We start from the raw sequence: 23,114 nt of genomic DNA on the forward strand, positions 1-23,114 counted from the left end.
TAATCCTAGAATTCTCAATTGCTTTCTAATTTCCTGCAGAACATGGAAAAGATGGCATTTACCTATAACTGGTTTCTTTAGTTGGTGATCAGATCAGTTTTTTTAGAAATTCACACTGCTTGTACAATGTAAAGAAAATCCTGTTAGATATTAACACTGTAACTAGACTGGGGGCAGGAAATACCAGGTTGTTTGAGTTTTTTGGTTGGTTGGTTGTTTTTTTTGCACTTCTGAAAGAAAAAATGAACCCCTATTTTCTAGTTGACAGCAGTGACTGAACAAGTCTGAACAGGACTAAAAGTTACATGTTACCTGCCCAAAGCTTAAGCCATCCTGGCAGCACACACAAACACACGGGGAAGTCTGGAAGGATAAACAGCTGGAGGTATCTTTAAAAGAGTGTCTTAATATTACTGTTGTCTTGCTTTTTCTAAGTGCGGTAACACAGGACACCTTGAAAAGACCTGAAGGGCTGTACTTTGATAGCAATGAGCAGCAGTATGAAAGTAAAACTGGGTAGCTATAAAGGATAGTGACAACAAGAACACAGTAACTATAATGAGATTAGTTCTCCCGTACTTTTGAGCTCAAACTGTCCTCTTCTGATTGGCAAATAATTTGTATTTCAGACTCTACTGATTTGTGGATGCATTCATTGCTTTCATGAAGATTATAAGTGGATATACAAAGAATATGGACTGGAAAGTTTAAATTCTAATTTTCAGCATCAACATAAAAACATAGCTAAGTGGACAAACAGATATTCTGGGAAAAACTCCAGTGAATTAAAATAGGAATACTTTTATTTTAAAATATATTTTTGAAAATTTCGTCTGCATAAAAAGTCTCTTCTAATCATCCTGTTTTACACAGCTGTGCTTCATCTGAGATACCTTTGACAAAATGCCAATGTTTTTGCCATGTTTTTCTAAACCTGCTACAGCTGAGTTTTCCACTCTGAGTTCTGAATTAAATTAGTGCCAGAAGTGTTAGGTTTATAGTCTTTTTACTACATTTACGGCATTTTGCCAATGAATTGCCTGATGAGCAAACATTCTTTTGTGGTATAGATAAAGATGCCACAAAGCTGCTAATTTTTTAGTGAAAAGATATAAATTAGACATATACCAGTAGCTACTTTGGCCTCATGCACAGAGGCAGAGTGACAAGACTTACAGAGCTGAGGGACTGATATTTATGAGGTCTATAACCCTAGAAAAACAAAAAGCACAAAACAGAAATTCTCAAGTGTTTACCTGAGCACTATATGACTACTTTACTGTTAATGGCACATCCCGAAATAGACAGAAAACTTGGTGGAACTTGTGTGAAAACAGAGGCTTCTTGCTTTGGTATCTTGACTTCCATGTTACAATTACTTTTAGGCAGCTCCAAATACCAGATGAAAATGTTTTCAGAAACCAATCATACCACATAGCCAATGGAAGCTTTTACAGTGAGAATAATGAGGCAAGGAAATCCTAATTTCCTTGTTTATCCTGCAGAGGAAGTCCATACTCATAGAGGCAATTACCAACTTCACCATTTTTATACACTCAGCTCCACTGATGGTCACCACTTTCAGATGCAATTCCAGCCAGTTGCTACTGTGGCTGATAGTCTCTGCATCTAAATGAAACCAACATTTCAAAAGTAAGCAGAATAGTGCATATAAGCAATATATTTCTCTACTTTTTGTCATTCAAATGTAATTATTCCTTTCTGCTCTTATGAAAAAATGTTTATAAAAATTACTTTGAGAAAAAGCTCAATGTTTTCATAGGATGTGATTTATTAAAAAAAAACAGCTTGAGAAGAATAAGTGAAGCAGATTACTATATTCTGCACTCTATTACCTCGACCTCTGAAGAAAATTTTGCTACCATCAATAGTTTCCAGTTATTTAGGAATCTGCTGGGAAACTAACTGATTTGCACTGCTATCAAACTAGTAGGAGTGGGATGGACTGAGGTTCCCTTCCTGCTGGCACCTTTAGTTTAAAAACCTCTTCACCAGCTTGGCAAGACTATGGCTGAAAATGCTCTTCCCCTCCTCTGACAGATGGACCCTTCAATGCCCAGCAGGGAAAAGCTTGCTCACTTCCCATTCCCACCAGTGTAACTCCCATAGAAACAGCAAAGCAAATCAGCAAACACCAAGTTAAGGAACACAGAAAGCTTTGGTCTTCCCATTTCTTTTGTATGTGGCAAGGATCCAGTTTGCTGCTGAAGGTAGGATGTAGAATTAAGAGCAAGGTCTTCTCTTGGTACAACTCTTATTTTGTGGCACCAGAGTACTTTGCAAATACTGTTAAATTCAGGCTCATAAGACTTCTGTCAAATGCTAGATATTTTTATATGTCACATAAGAAGATTGATGAAGATACCTATAACCCAGAGATAGGCAAAAAGCCTAAAACAAAATTGGAAACAGAAAGTAAGTCTTTAACCAAGAGATCCCATATGACTTACTTAAAAGTGGTTGCTTTGTACTGGGCCTTACTGGAAGGGTTTTGGTGGTAGGGGCTAGCAGGGTGGGTTATGGTGGCAGGAGGTCATGTACTGTCTTGTGCCAGCCAGCTACTGCCATCTGCCCCTGACACCACTGCAATAAACCCATCGTGTGCCAAAATTTCTGCTAAACAAGCGTATGGTGCCTCTGCTCAGATATTTAAGAAAGCAGCAGCTGTTAAGAGGAGAAGACAAATGGTGGCACTGTTGGGACGTGGTTGGAGACATATTTTTGGAAGGAAGGGCCATGTGCCAGAGCAGACACAGCCCTGAAGGGACTGTGGGTCCCAGCACAGCAGAGCAGGGACACTGTGGAGGGACTGTGTCCCACAGTAAACCCACGCTGGGGTGGAGGAACACAACTAAGAATCAAGAAGCAACAGACAGCTCCCCAGTCTCCTGCATTGCTCCTCACCTCCCTGAAGGGATTAGAAGTATCTGAATGTAACCTAGCAAACTCAAGGTGAGTGGAGACCTGCAAGCAGGAAGAAGTTTTATACTGAATTAGAGCCCAGGGAAGAAAGGTGTTTCTTTGCCAACTGTTTTGTTTAATTCCCTTTTTTCTCCTCAATACACAGATCAGTAATCAAAAGTTTTGTTAACTGGCAATAAATTAAATAAATTCCATGAACCAAGATTGTTTTACTCATGATGTGTTCATAAAGTTATATGGTATATTTCTGAAGTCCTACATACTGTAGAATACATTGTCAGAGAAAAGGGATCCCAGGAAAGAAGTAGAGGGGCAATACTTGCCATAGCTGTACTAATATTTGAACAACAAATTTATGTGCTGAGGCAGCTGCGTACAGATTCTCACTAAAAAGTATATTTAGTTGCTGTGTTTGAAATTTGAGAAGCTGTCACATACAAAGGGTGAGGGTGGGATGGAGGTAATAGCAACCCCATTCCTCTGGTGTTTTGGCCACTGGAAGAGGCTCAGAAGTGAATTAAGGTGAACTACTGACAGTGGGAAATAAAGCTAGCCACACAGGAAAACAACATGAAACAAATAACATATCTTAAAGCTAAGTATGTTTCCCCATAGCCTCCCCATGGATGCACACTTTTAAGGTCTTCTGAGAGCTCTCATGGTGCTACCTTGTCTGTCTGTTGGCTGCAAAGAAGAAATAATATACTTTCAGACATCTTTTTCCCTAAATAAACCAATTGGACATGTGTTTTTTCTTCAGGATGCCCTGTGGGGTCAGTGACTATGTCAGTTTCCTCTTTTGTCCCCATATAAAACAACTCTATGAAAGACTCAAGAATCTTGCAAATTAACCTGCTGATGGGTATGGGAAAATGACATGTAGCATTTTAAACTATAACCACCTCTTTGACTGCAGAAAGGACGAGTTATGCAACTCCCACATGGGAAGGAGAACTCTGTTTGAATTATTTCTTCATTTGATTTTATAACTGCTCCACTAGGTTGCAAAAGTCTGATAAAATCTATTTTAAACATAGAGCATAAGTCCTGCAGACTAATATTATGATTCATCTACTGCCAACTTCCCCAATTCTCCCTTCTTAAAGTTATGTTGATAAATCAGTTGTCTTCCCATTTATTAAAGCATGTGGCAGTCTGTTTATTTAATCATCTCTTGGCCCATTTTCTAATAAAGGGAGATAATGCAGGCTCATTTCCTGTCATGGTGAACCCGGCAGTCCACAGATTGTCCTCAACTACCCAAGACTATTTGTAATGCCTGATTTGTTTGGCAATTCCCTCCCTTCTCCTTGCTCAGCTGAAGAGAAAAATACAGGCATGTTTTTTTTTCTGCATTTCCACACTGCTCACACCCACCCAACTCAAGGACAGGAAGAGGGAAGCAGGTGAGACTTTTATCTGGGAGATGGTGAATCCCAGCAAAGTTAATAATCATACAATGATTCCAAGGATAATTTTGTGAAGGGAGGAATACAAAAGGAAAGCACACACCAACTAGAGCACATTCCCATCTTGCTCTGTTGCTGGGCTTGAGTAACCTCCTGCACCACTCTGTCCCTATCTGTCAACTTTGTGCAGGTGTTTTGATACCCACTAACTGCAGCATTCAACCATTTTTGTCCTTTCTGTATTCTAAAGCTCTTGTAATAGACTTAACATCACCTCTATTCCTATCTCTGAGATATTCTGATTTGTATCTTGCTTATGATTCAACTTCAGTATTTAATAGCTATAGGCTAACCTAGCATCACTACTCTGGCAGAAAAACTCTCTTTAGCAGGTCTGCCTTCTACCCCTTAGGACATATTTATATAGCATATTAAATTCTCCTGTATAGAAAAAAACATAGATACATTTCAGCTTATCTATACAGGCCAAATAAGTGTCTTTCAGGGGCCTTGCAAACTGTTGAAAACAAGATGATACATTTTGTCTTCACAGACTTCTCCTCCAATCAGTTCAAGTATATACAAGAACCACACCTGCAACAGCTCCAATTCCTGCAGAAATACAGGCAATCATCACTGTGCTGCACTTTCAGAATTGTTTCATATAAACTGTGCTACACACGGCCTTGCAATGTCTTGTTATATGAAACAAGTAAAACATGATGTGGTGCTGGGTACCCGTTCTAGGTGACACAGGGATTTGGACTACATGATAATCCACAGGTGCCAGCCAATACCTCAGCTGTCCTGTGATTCTGTGCAAAAAAAAAAACCATAAACCAAAAACACAACCCAGTGATTCCAGAACTTCCTAATAGGCTGTATGATACAGTATAGTCCAAACTCTAACCTACGGGGAAATGTCTCCCCAATCCCTTTTAAAGTTGGCTAGACACCCACAGTGAGGATTTGAACTGCTTTCTGAATTGTTCCTTACTTTTCCTTCTCTGCTTATATTTTTCTTTATTTGCATTTGCAAGCAACAGCAAAAACATTTCCATTTCTGGGTCCTTGCTTCTGGAAACAATGATTTTAATTTTAATCTATTTCAGTCCACGAGGAAGTGTCTGGTTTTGTTAAACTGCTAATTATCTGAACCTCTGTCTCACTTCATCTATCTCCCTTAGATTCAGAGTGTGCTCTGGATCTAACACACTCAATACCTTCACAAACACCTACTTAAGGACTTAAAAAACCTCACAATTCACGTTTATATAGATAACTGTTCCCTTTACACGCATTTAAGTGACTGCTATGACTTAGTGCCATGCTGTTACTGACCAGTGAAAACAGACTGAATAAAATTATATACTAAGTATATAGTACAGCAGGAAGCAAAAGACAAATGAACTTCTTCTTTTCAAATGCCAGGATTTTCCACCTTATCTTTTTCCATACAACATACATTACACTTTTTTCTTCCTACAGAGCCTACTGAGGATTTCACAAATAGTGCAGCAGAAGGAATGGGTCTATGCAGAGAGGCAGAGTTAATCCCTTTAAATTGTCTGTGTTGGATGAAAAACCTTGTTCCTAGAGGAAACTCACTGCAACAAGGATGAGAATGTCTTGGTGAAGGGAGAAGGAAAACTTCCTAGAGCTTTTGCCCAGACCCCACACTTACCAAAGGCTCTAATTCTTTGCGGTCTATGAGGTTGAGCTCTGTCACAAAATAATAAAAATGCTTGTAGCAGGTGTTGACGTGGGCCTCAGCCCCCATAAGGATGATACGGTCAAAATGATGGATGTAGACATGAACGAACACCCGAAAAAGCCTACAGAGTATCTTCTTGCAGATCTGGAGAAAGTTCTTTGGAAAGGGAACACCTGTGAATAGAGAAGGCAAGATTGTCATAGCCATCTTGTCAATCCCTCGAGACAAAAACTTTATAGCCAAGTGTGAGATTGTAACTGCAAACTAGGTTATGACTTCCTAGGCCTCCCTTCCAATCCAGAATATCACTTTATGCATGCATTTGTTTGAGAGCTAGCACCAAAGATAGCCAAATGAATAAACAACTTTAATGGATCGAGACTGACAGGAACAAGTTATTTTTTTCCTATATATAATTTACTGGTGAATATATTTAAGTGTATTTAATATACTGGTGAATCTATCCAGTATTGTAACATAGGTGATTTTCACTGCAGTGCACATCTAACTATTAACATGGATGGATTTACATCATACAGTAACTGTTCCCCAAAGTGATACATATAGAGCACTTAGAAGTAATACACTTCCTGCTCATGTTTCTCAACAGTGGCATTTCACAACATCAAATTTAATAACAAATTTTAAATAACTGACAGAAGGACGTTTTTGCTTTCAACTTCCTCACAGTTGCATGTACCAATCCAATTGCTCCTTTAATAGAAAATCTCTTGAAGAGATACAGGAATGGCTCTTTCAAAACACTTTTAAAGTTACACTACTTTGTACCTGGAGATTCCAAAGCAGCTGCAAAAGCACCATTTGCTAATAAACTGTCAGGCATCAATAATGAGGCACAAATAATTTCTTCAGAACTGCTCTCCATTAAAGACTGGTCTTGCATGGAGTTATGTGCCGCTAAGCTATCCCCAAAATCCTAAAATTTTATCTCCTTTTATGATTGTCTCTCAGACATAATGACTTTAGTGCCATGCTTGGAACTTTACTGCTACTCTGCTTTGTTGCACAGTTTCCTGATTTTTTAGTTATCTAATTCATGCTGTAGTTGGATTTGAACCACATAAATGCAGCTACTGCCTCTTAAAAAATTAGAAAAACCCTCACAGCCAAGCATTTCCATGTCTAAAAGCCCAGTTCATGCTCTGAAGAAGAAAAACGTTTATTTGCAGAAAGAAGGTGGAGGTACTAAACTAACACTTTTGCAACCTCTCTAGTTTTCAAATTTTAGTCCCCTGTTAAATGTTGCTCAGCACTCATAAGAGTGGTGAATTGACAGACAAATTGCCCGGTTTCACTGAGGGTGATGCGAGGACATACAGAGAGAATTTCCATACCCAAATTTTTGATTACAGATGACATAAATTATCAACTGTGCTGTAACCAGTCTGCATCTGATTGACATAAACATGCATCTTATTTTGGAATCCCTGGCCAAGGAGGTACCAAGATATACCCACTGTGGATATTAACATTGGTATGTCCATCAGCATGTGAGTAGGGAAACACATCAGCCTGCAGAAGTATCCCTGAACTGCTTCTATATTTGCCATTACTGAGGTGCAGATAATTTTGGGAAATGTCTTGGGTTTTTTTGGCCTGTACTGGGTTAACCAGATATTTCAAAATCCTTTTGAAATAATTTTAAGTAGCTTGTAGACATGCAGTGCTACTCTTCTTATTCCTGATGTACAAACCAAGGATCAGAAAATAGCTGCATCTATCAAAGCACAGCTGCTTTATCTTAAGAAATGTTTGCTTTTTGTTGTCAAATCCATTCATTTAAATGCTAAAGCTATTATAGAAGGTTACAGAGAATGCTTGAATGATCAAAACATGAACTGAGACATGGTTAAATTACAGAAATGACAGTATGTACAGATGTCTAGGCAATGTTTAAATCACAAGTCCACACAATTACCCAAGCACCTGGATTATAACAATTGTTGTTATTTCCAAGGGCAAAATAAACATAATCTATCAAAAACATAATAGAAACTCCAAGTAGTTGCTCTTTAACAAGGGGGATCACATTCACATTCCAGCCATCAGAGCACGGCTAAATTCAGGAATTATTATAGCAGCAACCTGCTTTGCATTTCTGTAAAATATACCCATACCAGAAATTAAAAAATATACCCAAGAAAATATCCAGTCTTTAAAAAGGAGGAAGGGGAATAACTGACACTTTTCACTGCAAGTTGGCTTGCTGAACTGAGAGATGAATTCTTGAAAGCACTGTATTTTGTAATCCAGAACAAATATGTTCCAAAATGGAGAATAATTAGTTTAATCTTGCAAGGGCTGACACATAATTGTTACTGAAGAATGTTGCTATAATTAAGATATTCATACTTCTGTATTAACTGACTAAAACAATCTGAATAAACCAAGCTGATAAATCCCTTAATTTCTCTTCAGGCCATGTTCCTTCACAGTTACAGGCAGTAACTACAAGAGCCGCAGAGCACTGTTTCTGCTGCAAGAGAGGATGTTCACCTGACAGTTTTTTAGATGCATTACACTGTCAATTTGAGGACATGTAAACAACATATTTTTAAAAATAGTTGGTATAGAACAGCCTAGGATTCATAATAAACTTGCAGTGTTTCCTCCTGCTCCTCACATGAATCAAAGTTTCAGACCAATTGCATAGTTTCACTTGCTGTTGCAGAATCTCTCCTATTTTATGGAGTTGTGTATGATTCATTTACTCTTAAATAAACACTGAAACATTGCTGCTATCACAAATATATAATTTGGGCACAGGAGAATTGGTAGTGGCTCTCTTCTTTCATATTTCAGCAAAACTGATTTACAAACTGACACAGTGTCCTAAAGAGTTAAAAAGCATCTCCTAGTATCACTGAAAGCAACTGATAACTTTTTGGTGAGCTACCTATACTCCTCAATCTTGGAGAGCCTGTCAGTCTGTCTATCTATCTCTGGCACAAAGAAGAGGCTCAAAATCTGGTCAGCCTCAAGGTACCAATGCCCATATCAAGGTGCCAGCAGTCCTAGTTTGAACATACACCCTGCTGCTCTTTGTGCTCAAAATCAGATAAAAGAGAACAGATTCTGACCTCAATCACAATATAATGAACTCCAAGTAATGTCATCAAAACTGAAAAAAATCAGAGCAAAACGATTCTAGATTTATATTCTGAGGTCAGAATTTGGCCTCATGTTTTGTTCCCATTGCAACTCTACAGTTATAAATAAATCAGCCACAGAACAGAGTAATTACAAGTGTCTCTTGGGACTGGACTAACTTATATTTAGATTCATTTGATTTGTTAAGAAGCCTGTTCTCTGTCCTTCATCTCAGCCACAGCAGTCTTTGCCTTAGAATCATCAAAGTTGGAAGAGACCTATAAGATCATCCAGTCCAACTGTCCACCCAGAACTATGACTGTAGTCCCTAAACACTAAACCACACCAGCAGCACCAGACCCAGGTGCCTCTTGAACACTTCCAGGGATGGCAACTCCACCACCTACCCCTAGACAATAGACAATAGACAACCTATTCCAGTGCCTGACCACCTGGCAGAGAAAATATTTTTCCAGTTACTGATCTGAATTCTCCTGTCTCAGCTTAAGGCAATTTCCTTTTGTCCTCTCACTGCAGGCACATCAGGAGTGACTAATCCCCACCTCCAGTCAGCTGGAACTTCTTCAGTTAACCAGGACTGCTGGTAGATGATTGAGAGGGGTTTGGCAAGTTCTTCCATCATTACTATGGGGTGGATCCCATTAGGTGTCATAGACTTGTATCTAACTGGCATAGCAGGTCACCAACCACTTCCTCCTGGATTATTTGGGCTTCACTCAGCTCCCTGTCCCTAACTTCCAGCTCTGGGGGCTACATATCCTGAGGACACCTGATCTTGATATTAAAGACTGAGACAAAAAAGGCGTTAAGTACATCAGACTTTTCCTCCTTGCTTGTCACTACACTACCCTCTGTACTCAACAAGGGATGGAGACTGTCCTTGGCCCTCCTTTTGCTGCCAATGTATTTATAGAAAGTTTTTTCATTGTCCTTAACTGAAGACCAAATCAAGCTCTAGCTGAGCTAGAACTTGGCCCTTCTAATCTTCTCCGTCCATGGCCTTACTGCATCCTGACAGTCCTGTGAAGTTACCTCATCCTACTTCCACAGATAATAGTTTTCTTTTTTTCCTCAAGTTCCAGCCAAAGTTCTCTGTTTAACCAGGTCAGTCTTATTCCTGACAACTTGTCTTTCTATATGTGGGGATAGCTTGCTTCTGAATATTTAACAATTCCTTTCTAAAACACAGCCATCCTTCCTGGACTCCTTTCCTCCTCAGGGCTGAGTCCCAATAGACTCCTGTCAAACAATCTCCTAGACATGCCAAAGTCTGCCTGCTGGAAGACCAAGGTGAAAGTTCTGCTGGTGGTCCTCCTTACTTCACCCAGTATTGAAAACTAACATTTCATGGTTACTATGCCCAAGATAGCCACTGACCACCACATCACCCACCAGTCCTTCTCTGTTCACAGTCAATCAGTCCAGCAGAGCACCTCCTCTAGTAGGCTCATTTACCAGTTGTGTAAGGAAGATGTCTTCCACACACTTCAGAAACCTTCCAGACTGCTTTCCCTCTGTTGTGTTGTATTTCCAGCAGACACTTGGCAAGTTGAAGTTGCCCACAAGTACTAGGTCTGGAGACTGTGAGACTTCTGCCAGTGCTTGCAGAATGCCTCGTCAGCCTGTTCATCCTGGTTGGGTGGATTAACAAACTCCCACCACCCACCCTGATGATCTTTGCCCCAAGCTTCACCCATAGGCACTCAACCATGTCATCTTCATCATCATCACTGTCAATACCAGCAAAACACTCCTTAAGGCACAATGCTACCCCAACCCCTTTGCTGCTTTGCCCGTCTCCCTTTTGAAGAATTTATAGACATCTATTGCAGCACTCCAGCCATGGCAGGCATTCCACCAAGTTTCCATGATGGCAAACACATCATAGCTTTTCTGCTGCACAACAGTTTCCAGATTCTCCTGTTTGTTATCCTCGTGCATTGGTGTAGGTGCACTTCAGCTGGGCTGTCCATTGCACCAGCTCTGGTATGTCACCCTCAGGCTCATCTCTAGAGAGCCTGGCCTTATCCCCTTCCCCTTCTAACCCAGTTAAAAGACTGACTGTATTGCTACCAGCAACGTGACACTGTAAAGAGACAGAACATAAACCTACCAAACCAGACTGCTCAGTTACGGTTATTAAAAGACAAAGAAAGATGTTACTGAAATTTTTGAGCTAGCTGATTCTTTCTGCAAGAAGTATTTCTAAATGAGTGAAATGGCAGCCTTGATTCATATGCAGGATGAGCCCCAGTGCTGCCATAATGGAAGAAAGTAACAAAAGGATAATTTTGGTTAGGTTGGCATTTGAAAGTCTAGAGTTCCCCAATATGTTCCAAGAATGTGCAAGCAGCTTTTAAATGTTTCAGTCACACAGCAAAGTTCCTTTGGCTCAGAATTACATTTGTAATTGGGAAATAATACAGTGGGGCTTAGATAGGCATGGTAACAAGCATTGTGAATACGACTGTTCCTGTACCTCTCAGGAGTGTGGGCGATACATGCTACTTTTGTACTAAGGGATGATGTACACATGCAGAAAAGCTGCACCCAAATGCTCTGGTGAGAGATCACAGAATTGTTAGGGTTGGCTGCCCCCAGCCTTTATGTTTTCAAATGGTACTTCCTTGTTTGTAAATACAAGGTCCAGCAACACACCTTTCCTCGCTGGCCCCTCCACCACTTGCATCAAAGAACTTCCTGGACTGTGTGCGCTGGGCTGTGTAGCCCTTCCAGCAAATACCAGGGTGGCTGAAGTCCCCCAGGAGAACCAGAGCCTGTGCCGCATCACCTTCCTCCTCCTGACCATGTAGCCTACAGTGAACGCCCACAAGAGTGCCACCCAAATTGTGGCTATCCTTTAATTCTTACCCATAAATTCTTAGGTGGGTAAAGCTTGATACATTCCAGTTACTCTCTCACATAAAGAGCAACTCTACCACCTCCTCTCTCTCTCTCTCTCTCTCTCTCTCTCTCTCTCTCTCTATATATATATATATATATATCTTATATACATAAAATAATAGAATCAAGAAGCCACGTTGCCTGGAAGGGGTGTAAGAGGATTCACCATAGCCATAAGCACCTATGATATGTTTTGTGCTTTGATCCTCAACTCCAGGGGCAGCCAAGGTACATCTGACTCTGCAGTGGTTGCTATAACCTGCTTCCCAGGAGGAAGCGATGGCACAATCGTTGCCATTTGCACCCTGCCTCCCAGGTCCTTCAGTTTAAAGCCCATCTCACCAGACTGGCCAGAGTGCTGCCAATGATTCTCTTGCCCATTTTAGGCAGGGGGATCCCCTTCCCCCATAACAGGCTAAAAATCATAAAAACACAACCCACTGTAACAGAAGCAAAAACCTTCTTGATGCTTTTGGCCACAAACCCAGACACTGATTTGCACAATGTGTCTGTCTCTGGTTGTCCTGCTTTCTCTAACAGGCAGGGCAGATAAGGAGACCACTTGGGCACGATGATGCCTTGTGATATTTTTCACCTGTCTTGTCAGCACTTAATAGTCTTCCTTGATCCATCTAGTTTTTGGTTTGTGGTGTTATTTGTACCCATGTGAAAAAGTGATGGGGATAGTGGTGTATGACAGATCAGGATACCCTCTTGGCAACACCATGGAACCCAGCTCCTGGAAGGCAGAATGCCCCTTGTGACTGTCTATCAGGCCAGCAGAGGAACAACTCAGTGTCCCTTAACAGAGAGTCACCCACTACAATTCTGTGTTTCTTTTTACAGTAAACTCCTGCTGGTGAGGTTCTCCTTGTTGGCCTTGTTCATGGATATATAAAAGCCTTTGAAGCAGCATATCTGCCATTCCTTGGCGTGCCAGTCTCCCCATGCTTCTTTGATCTTTTTGCTTCTGTTGACTGGCTGGAAAGGCTACTTCTCACATAAAGTAGGGCTCTCTAAAACTTACAAAACTCAATTGGCCCAATATATTCCTGAAGGTTCTAAGAAAGACTTAAGGTCTTTCTTAAGTCTTCAGAAAATAGAGGGATTTGCCTTTTCTTTTTGAAAAGGGCCATATATCCATGGATCTCCATGGCTATCAATTTCATTTGTTACATTTTCCTAATTTGCTGTCAGGTGATCTGCTCCTGTGCTGGAGCGAGGATCCAGATCTCATCTACCATCATCAAGCAGATCTACAGCACAGTGCTACAAAAGTGAATCATGACACTGATCTTTTGCCTTATTTCTTTGCATATTCCACCTCCATAACTGCAGAGAGTGTCATGGCCCTCCCCTCATGACTCACTCTCCAAAGGCACAATTACAACTCCTATCTGCTCAAAAAGCTGGTCACAATCACATGGAAATATATGCTGAGCATCTTGCACAGTGATTACTAGTAAGGTAATGATTTGCTGGTTTAAAACACGGATGTTTTAATGTCATTCTGAAGGCCCTAATTTAAATCCTGCTGGTAAAAAACCTGTTTTTTGCATGATGGAAAAAAAGAGATGGATTAAGAAAGAGAGATTAAAAATTAAAGAAATTAACTTAGGTGGGAATAAAAGACGGTAGCTAAACATCTGAGATGTATGCCACAGGCAAAAAGCTTATCTCATTTGACATATAAATCTTGAATCTTCTTACTTCAATATGCATCACAATGTCCCTGGAGTAGGTCAATGGTACAAGTGAGAGAGAAAATAGAAGAAAAGTCATTATACACATGGTCTTTGTTGCCTGATTTTCTCTAGGCAAGAATCAGAATGCATAAGGTCACAGAAAGACAATGCTGAGGAGCCAGAGAGAGCAACCTGGCCTTTTGTCTGCCACATTACCTGCAGTTCTCAACTGGCCCACAGTCCTCCTATCTGTAACATGCAAGGAAAATGACTGCCTAGTTAAACCTTGAGTGATCCAGATGCATTACCAATTTTACCTTCTGTATCTGTATGGCTTTAAGTCATGCTCTAGTCAAAGCAGCTGTTAAGACCTTTGGCAATTGTGCACAGAAATTTTGATGCACATTTGAAAATCCTTTTACAGGCTCCAATCATAATTCATTCTTTTTTAAAAATACATGTGGAGGGAAAAAAGATTGCATTCTCCATTGTCAAAAGGATTGACACTATTCTATTGCAAACACAGCTTAAGAATGTAACAACCTGGTAAAATAAGAACTGTTTCCAATTTTATAATAGCTATCAAAGTAACAGTGTTACCAGACTCTAACAATGTTGAGAAGTTAGCTGAACCAAACCGTTCCACTCTTCCTTCTCAAAGCACAAAAAATTGCAAAAGCTGCCCTTTGCTGCAGAAGCATCTATCCTGAGCTAAGCCAATGTGTAATGTTTTCATAGTGTGTTAGTCAAGGAAGTGTCTATCTGAAAGGCCAACGAAAACAATGTTAGTTTTGCTGGACTTTGTTCCTCAAATAAGTAAGTAGATAGCTGCAAAATATTAGGGATAATCTACACTACCGTGTACCTATATCGTCATGATACTGCCCTCCCTTCTGCTGCCAAATCAGAGGGAGCAGAAGGAAGGAAAACAATTTTGAGATTATATGGCTTCCTTAGCAAAGTGGTGTACCACTTTCTTTTTAAATAGGAATACCCCTAACAGTGTAACTCTTCAGTAACATAAATCAGCAGGCAGGTCCACTGTCAGTTCTTCAACAAAAGTATTCATGTGCTGTCCTGAAGGGAACTCTTACAGGCAACAAATTACAAATCAGAAAATTGTTGGAAGCATTGCAGCATTTGAACATCCCTAACAGCTCCCTCTGCTGCTCTATTTCAAGAAATGTGTGATGGCACTAAAATCTGCAATTTAATTGTCAATTTCACCACAAGGCCAATCTTATAACGCAAATACTGTGAAACAGTATGCAAAGTACCTGAATTAAACTCTTCCCGAAATCAGAGTACAGAGACTTAAATTCCTGCCCTGCATAAGCCAGATAGATCCCTTGGACTTTGAGCAAATTTACAGAGGCTGTTACTTGACTGCAATCTAACCTCCTCCCCTTTACTGATTACTTCTGCTGCTGCTGCTGCTTCAGAGGAATGAATAGAAGAGAAACTCTGAAATGCCACAGAGCAGAACACTCTTGCTGCCTATTCCAAGCAAAGGTAGTTTTACTCCAGACAATGATCAGCCTGATAAACTCATTATAACAGCTCTGGAACTCTTCAAGGCAAAGAGAACACTGACATAAAAAGCTGCAGAGTCATGATTATGTGTCAGTATAACTCATCTGCCATGGAAGATTCATTTTCCATATAGTAACAAAATTAGGTTTGTTGGACTGCTGCATTTGAGCAAGTCTGTATGGCATTTACATACATATATACATATATACATATATCCTAAACTAGCTTGGAAAACTATTAGAATACCTCTGAGAGCAGAAACCATAGTGCAGGTGCAAAATGCAGCCTCTCCTAGGACAGAAAATATAGCAGCCATTTGGCAGTATAACAGGTTAGGACGGGAAAAGAGAATTTATTAACCCATTGAATGAACATAAGGAAAAAGTATGTACATTTGTACAACACTGGAGCCTGGCCAAGTTATCAATGGAAAAGCATTCCTCCCTACTTGTTAATAGCCCTGTTCATACAATACTTACAATGAACTGACAATTTCTGGGCAATTATGTGGTTTTGGCTTTCCACGCTGAGTGTACCACAGCACAGCTTTTACTTTCTTTAACTCCTGATGTCTTCAATACCAAACATTCTGGCTGCCCAATAATTTCACAGGGACACTGGAAGACACATGCTGTGCTAAGGGCCCCTCTCCAGAAGGGCTGCAAGAAGCAGCAAAATGAAACATTATCAGGAGTAGCAAGCAGCTACAGTCTTGGTGATGCACTCAGAACCAGACTTCCTGTCTACAGCACACAGATATTCCAGCTGAAAAACACAGGTCCCACATCTGACAAAATTCATCATGACACTAACAAGCAGCTGTAGTTGACAGGTTAATATCACAAAAAAAAAATTTTCTCTTAAGATGATTGCTGTGCTAAATTCATTTTCATAGACCATTAGAAGAAATAGGCAACTTTAACTCCTCACACTGCAGCCCTTATGTCCTCTAATGCAAGGTGTTTTCTGATTCTTTGTGCCGACTTACGAAGCTTGTATGTGTATGACAATATTCTCAGTGCATATCAGGAGATGATTCATAAAAGGAAAGCCATTTCAAATTATTCCAGAAAAGGAACCAGAGTACACAGGAGTTTACACTCACAGGTGACAGGAATTTCCAAGAAATTTTAGGTTGTATCAGTAGGCACACACATGCACACACACACATGCAAATTCAAACACAGGAATACAGGGAAGGCTGCATGAAAGCTATCATTGACTGACAGGTTTTGGGTCCAGCATAATTCCAAAGCAGGAACACAACCCATATAAAGAGAATTTGAATATTTTGATTGCATATACTCCATAACTCTTATGTTAACTGATAAAGTATAGGCCAAAGATGCTTGGATTTACAAGGCACTCAAAACCTACAACTGTCTGTGCAAAAGGAGCCACTATCACTTAAACAGATTATTCCAGTATGTCATTGATAGATGGTAACATCTGACTTTTCAGATGCAATGGGGTCCATCTGGTACATGGAAATCAAAGAAAGCTTAGCCACTAACTTCCTTGAAAATAAGTCTGGAAAATCAATAAGCAAAAGTATCCTACCTCTTTCAAAGAAAAAAAACCTTAAGCAGAATAAGAATATATTAATGTCATTAGCAAAGGATAGTTACAGAAAAAAATTCAAAAGATTAAATAACTAGACCTACACCAATGACTTGTAAGATACATTCTGGACCAAGTAAATTTTGGAAGAAAAATAAATCAATAAACATCAAATGCACAATTGGGTCAAAAGTTTTGAAAGAGAACAAATTATTTTAAGACATAACTAACCAAAAATAAGTTAATTTGCTCTGTTATCAAATTCAGCTGAAAAAGGGAGGCACCCTGATTTCACTGGAGTAAATTTTTCTCTTTTATGGATTAATTACAGGGTTAATACAAACTGAATTCTTCCCTAAGTTGGCATCCATCATCTAATTCTGAAGTAAGGCAACAGTAACAAAGTTAATTTTTTCATTCCCTGCAGTAGCACCTCATTAACATGAAAGCTTATATTTTTCTTGGTTGACCAATTTCAGTAGCCACTGAACCTGCAGTGCAATCTATTTCAGCATTCTCTGTGTTCTTGCTCTTTATTCTTTTAGCTCACCCACTCATAACAACTTGGCATACCTGACTTTCTTTGCCAGTCACTCATTTGGCAGTTGAGCCATTTTCTGCTATTCCAACTCAGTGATCAGGTGTATTGCATCATCAAGAATAATCTTATGCCCTCGGTGTATAAGACTTTTCTAAACATCTCCTCCCACTTTCAAGATCAAAGAAATCTCTTAAAACTTTCCTACTTTACTTTATTCCTTCAGGCAGTTAATTTTCACCACACTCCTAGAAATTAATGCTGTGTATGGCATTAGATTGAGATGGTCCACTGCCGTGAATCATGTGCTGCCTCTTATACATTCCCAGCACCCACTCTAAGGCTTATCCAAAGAACCTTGTTCTTCTGCCATTCGCATGATCAAATCATTAATAATTTCTGAAAATTTAAAAACTACTCCAAGCTTTTCCTTTTCCTTTGAGACCACCAGCATTAAAAGTAAACATTAAGAGAGTTTCATGCTTCTGCTTGAAAAAAAAAAAAAAGAAGAAAAATCCAATTCAAAATGTGAATGACATTAAAAAGCAAGTGAAATATAAATTGGAAACTTTGTGGCTAACTCTCTTGGAATAACCATATTAGAAAAAAAGCACTGCGTAGAGTTCAAATGTGGTATGCAGATGATAAGTTTAAAAGGTATCTTTAAGCACCATTAGGTAATTTTACAGCTTGTCCCTGGCTAACAAGGGGAAATGGGTTATTAAAGATGCAGTACTAAGAAGGAGCCATCTGCCAAAGCCTGCAGGGGCTGGCTGGTTGAATTAGTGTCTGGGTCTATGGCTGAGAGACCTTGCACTTAAGTCTCTGTCTATCACAGTCAACAGGAATTAACAATAGAAGTTTAAAGAAGAAAGCAGTGTCCATTTCATTCTGCAAAGAGTACTGGAAGATCCCCTACTTGCCTTTTGGGGATCATATTCTGACAAATAGATTGTTAGTCAAAACTTTACTCATTGGTAACAGACTTGGTGGTGGAAGGTAAGAGCTTTAAATTCTTATCTGCCTGAATAAATCTAGACCAGATGAATATATGCATTATAGAGGAGAATGTGGGGAACATATAGCAGCCAAGAAGAGAGAAAATATAAACAAGAGAAAGATATTATTTGTTCTATTCTAGAAGAAAATATTATGAAGAAAAAGAGAAGCAAAAATAATTTGAAACTAGTAATCCTGATCTTCAATATTCTAGTTTTCATAGTCAGGCATACTACAGTGAAGGCAATTTTCAGTTTTAAATAATTTAAAATTATCTGGGATTTGATTAATAATCTGCATTTCCATCCTATCTTTTTCTCTTTGCCTACAAGACATATAATCCAAATGTATTTTCTGAACAAGTAAGTGTGTGTAAGTAGCTACACTCGAAGAGGTTTTATGGAAATGGATTTTGCTCGTCACACCTTCTGTTATTCTTCCCCAGAGCCACCTGCCTGTGTCTCCTAGCAGCTGCCAGCTACATGGCCTCAAGGGGTTTTGGAAGAAGGGGTTTGATCTCCACCAGATACAGCAGAGAATATTTTGGCAGGTCAGATTCAAGCTAGTTTGCCACCTAGGGTTATACCACAAAATGCCATTTAAATGTAGTTACATGCACATCAGAAACTGTAACACTTGTTCTAAGTGATCACATTATAAATGTTGACAGAAGGACTGCAGTTAGAGGACTGCAATGAAGGGATGCAGGCTTTAAGGCAGTAGAGGCAGGCACGGTTATGTGGGGAATAACCTGCTTTGTGAGAGCATTTGAAATGCAAACAGGTGTGCCTTGGGGCAGTCAGTGAAGAGCTTCTGCATCAAGATTAGTGGGCAGACCAACACAGGCACTGTTAAGGTGGGAATCTGCTATGGCTTGCTTGCTCAGGAAAATGCAGGTAATGTCTTCAGCAAACAAGCAGAAGTTTTCACTGCCTCTGGCCCTCAAGGGGAGCCTTAACACCCTTAATGTCTCTTGGAAGGACAGTCCAGCAGGACTCAAGTAACCTAGGATACTTCTTGTGTGCATTGCAACCTCCTGGAACACATAATGAAGGAGCCAAGAAGGAAAGGTACTCAGCCAAGTCTGATTGTTAAAGAAGATGGAAGAACTGTTAGGAAACATGAAAGTTAGAGGCTGCCTTGGCTGCAGTGACTATAAAGTGGTTGAGGGCAGATCCTAAAAGGAGATAGGAAGGCAAAAATCAAGACCACAGCCTTGGATTACACAAAAATCCACTTCCATCTCTTCAGGGGTCTCCCTGGAAGAATGCCATGGCATAAAATCCTGTTGAAGAAGGTTCCAGTAAGGCTGGCTGATATGAAAGGATCACCTCCTGGAACTCAAGAAAGGTCTGTCCAGACAAGTATGAAATAAAGCAGGATAATCTTCCAGGAGGCCTGCATGGATGTGCAATGAGCATATTGCTCCTAACAGGAGCTGAAATCTTGGAAGGTATGTTAACAGCAACAATAAAGGATTTTACAAGCAAACAAACTGCAAAAGAAAAACAAAGGAAAATACGTGTCTGCTGCTGAATGGAGCATGAGAACTGGTGACAAATGACACAGAAAAGTTAGAGCCTTCCTAGGCTCAGTCTTTACTAATTAAATCAGCCTTTAGAAACCCAAGGCCTCTAAGACCAAAGGAAAAATATGGAAAAAAGAATCATTACCCTCAGTGAGGAGAACTGACTTAGGGGAAGGTTAAGCTATGTGTTATCTGACATCCATAAATCCATGGGGCCTGAAGGGATGCACCCGAAACTGTTACAACAAGGCCACTCTTGATTATCTTTGAAAGGTCATGGTGATCTCATGTTCCTAGAAACAGGGAGAAGGCAAAGATCACTTCTATCTTCAAGAAGGCTGAGTTGGAAATGTGGGGAACTCCAGGACACAGAGCCTCACCTCAGTCTCTGGGAGTTACTGGGAGAAAATCTTCCTGAAACACATTTTCAAACACATGAAGGACAAGAAGTTTATTAAGAGCAGTCAGCATGTATTTATGAGGGGAAAACACACTTGTCCAACCTGATGGCTTTTACAATGAGGTCACTAACTAGGCAGATAAAAGTGAGGAGAGAAGCTGATGTTCTTTAACTTGACTCCAGTGAAGTCACTCTATCTCTGCCATCACAGACAAGCTGGAAAAATTAGGGTTAGAAAAGTGGACAATGACATGGATTGAAAGTGGGCTGAGCTGCTGGGCCCATAGAGTGGCTTGAAATCCAGCTGGAGGTAAGTCAGCGTATCTGTATATGTATGTGTGTATCTCAAGGCTCAATACTGGGGCCAATACAGTTTAACCTTTTCACCAATGACCTGGTATACTGGGTCAGAGTTTGAAGAGGACACAAAGCTGGGAGGAGTGCCTAAAGGTGCAGTGCTCCTCAGACAGACCTAAAGAGGTTGGAAAAATAGGCACAGAGAAATCTCATTAAGTTCAGCACATGTAGCTGCACAGTATTGTTCCTGGGGAAGAACAATGGAGGCACCAGTACACTTTGGCAGCTGAGAAGCTGGAAGGCAGCTTTGCTGAGGAGAACATATGAGCTCTGGCAGACCAAGCTGACCACAGGTGAACAGTATGCTCTCAGGGTGAAAAAGGCCAACAGCACCCTCGACTGCATTGAGGAGAGCACTATCAGCAGGTCAAAGGAGGTGGTCCTTCCCTCTCCTCAGCCCTGGTGAGGCTGCACCTGAGTGCTCAGTCCCGCTCTGAGCTCCTCAGTAGAAGAAAGAATTTAACTGAACAGTGTCAAGTGCAGGACCCAAGAGATAATGGATGAAGGAACTAGAACATCTCTCATTTGTAGTGAGGCTCAGAGGTAGGACTATTCACTTTGAAAATAGAACACTCAGGGGGTTTTATCTATGTGCAAAAGTACCTGATGAGAGAGAACGAAGATAAGGGGGCAGATTCTTCTGCATAGTCCAGCTGGGAGGACAAGAGGCAGCTGGCACAAATTAAGACATGAAATACCACATGACCACAACAAAATGCGTTTTTGCTCTGAAGGTGGTCAAGAACTTGAACAGGTTGTCCAGAAAGGTTGTGGAATCTCCATCCATGGACTGGACAACCTGTTCTACATGGTCCTGCTTTGAGCCGGATGGTTGGACCAGATGATCTCAAGAGGTCTTTTCCAGCCCAGCCCCAATTATTCTGTGATTCTAATTTTGTCCAGTACAGCCCCAAATGTGAGGATCAGTACCAGAGAGCTCACTGTCTTACCACGCTGCACTCATAGCCTTTAAGAAGCATCTTTACACCAGAACTGCTAGGGTATGATTTAAGCATGATCCCTTTAGGAGGTGAGGAGGCCTGTTCCCATCAACCAACTTGGAGCTGTACTGCACAGCTCCCATCTCTACTTGCACAGCTATAGAAGTACTTTGAGAGAATAACTTAGGTACCAGACCTAGACAAAATGCTACAGGTTACAGGTATCTTGACAGGTTCACAAAGCAATTCATTCCCCAAAAGCGAGAGACAAATGGACAAACACTTGCCCTTCCATCCAGCAGCACAGCGTAGAGTGGAAACAGATTCAGGGATGCAGACAGCTTAGGCACATGCTCAGCCAGCCACCTTGGTGAAGGCAAAATATGTCTTTGACACTGGACAGGTTGTTTTCTCATTGCTGGAAGAGTGAAATCTAGTTTTGTAGTTAGCCACTAGAAACATTTGTAAATATCTAGCTTGCAGTCTAGGGCCAGAAATTTAGCAGGTGACAGTTTACATTACAATATGTATCACAAAATAAAACTGAAAAAGACTTGTTCAGTTCAAAAATTAAATATTTCAAAAGTCAAACTATTAAAAGAAATGGGGACTGAATTCTCTAAAGGAACTGTATTTTAATAAGACCTTTAAATCCATTTGTGGCCTCTATAGCTATATATCCCCATGATGCTGAAAGGACTACAGTTCATTAGCTGTTACTATTTCCAGTGAGCTTTTATGGGTTTAACTGCAGGATGAAGCAAGAGTTGAAATAGCTTTCAAAGGTGGCTGCATTTTTTTCCATGCTAACTGCAGCTGCTTGACACAGAACTTTTTTTCAAAACAGAAATCCAGTTTTGTTGTGCCGTGCATAGACAGGGTTTGGTGCACTACAGTAGTACTGGTGTACGTCTGAGGATCCCACCTGCTCAAGAAAATTTCTGTGACCTTTAGGACAGTTTTGGCTAAGCAGTCACTTAGCCAAAGTGCTAAGTGGCACTAACTGCGAGTGGTGGAAAGAACTGTTATAGTTCTTTTTCATCTATTTTTTTGTTTTGGCGTAAACACTCTGACATACTTCCAATGACAGAAATCATTAGTATATTGCTCCCAGTTATGCCATAAAGAATCGGCCTGTCTTAGGAAGGTTTTATAAAAGATTCAGATTTTAGATTCAAGAGTGTCACTGAAAGTCAATGATATTTAGAGCCTGACTCTGTTTCCCCTATATTTATGAAACCAAGCCTGATGATAAAAAATATCAGGGTAAATTGCACTACCAACAAAACACAAACCTGATACAATAAATATAGCTTTTGTAAATTAGCCCTATAAAAACACACATACAGAAAAACCTGCTCAAAAAAATCAAGGAAGGTCCTGTTGTCACCAGCATTCACTTTGAGAATTAAAAGATTTTTATGGTTTATTTAAAGAGGAACTGTTGAGACATTGTGAATGAAGTTTTGTG

The 23,114-nt window shown here is 40.2% G+C and overlaps 1 protein-coding gene across 7 annotated transcripts in view; it reads right to left on the minus strand.

Moving 5' to 3' along the window:
- The window catches only part of MOB3B (MOB kinase activator 3B), an 86,284-nt gene that overhangs the window by 11,421 nt on the left and 51,749 nt on the right, over nucleotides 1-23,114 (minus strand). For all 7 annotated transcript variants that reach the window (XM_071424519.1, XM_071424520.1, XM_071424518.1 and 4 more), the window contains one exon: nucleotides 6,037-6,239. In XM_071424519.1, the coding sequence (XP_071280620.1) occupies nucleotides 6,037-6,239 (203 nt within the window). The remainder of the gene's footprint in view (nucleotides 1-6,036; nucleotides 6,240-23,114) is intronic.

The sequence above is a fragment of the Agelaius tricolor genome, unplaced genomic scaffold, assembly GCF_023055355.1.
Source record: "Agelaius tricolor isolate 1412-34295 unplaced genomic scaffold, bAgeTri1.0.p SCAF_4, whole genome shotgun sequence".
Taxonomy (NCBI): domain Eukaryota; kingdom Metazoa; phylum Chordata; class Aves; order Passeriformes; family Icteridae; genus Agelaius; species Agelaius tricolor.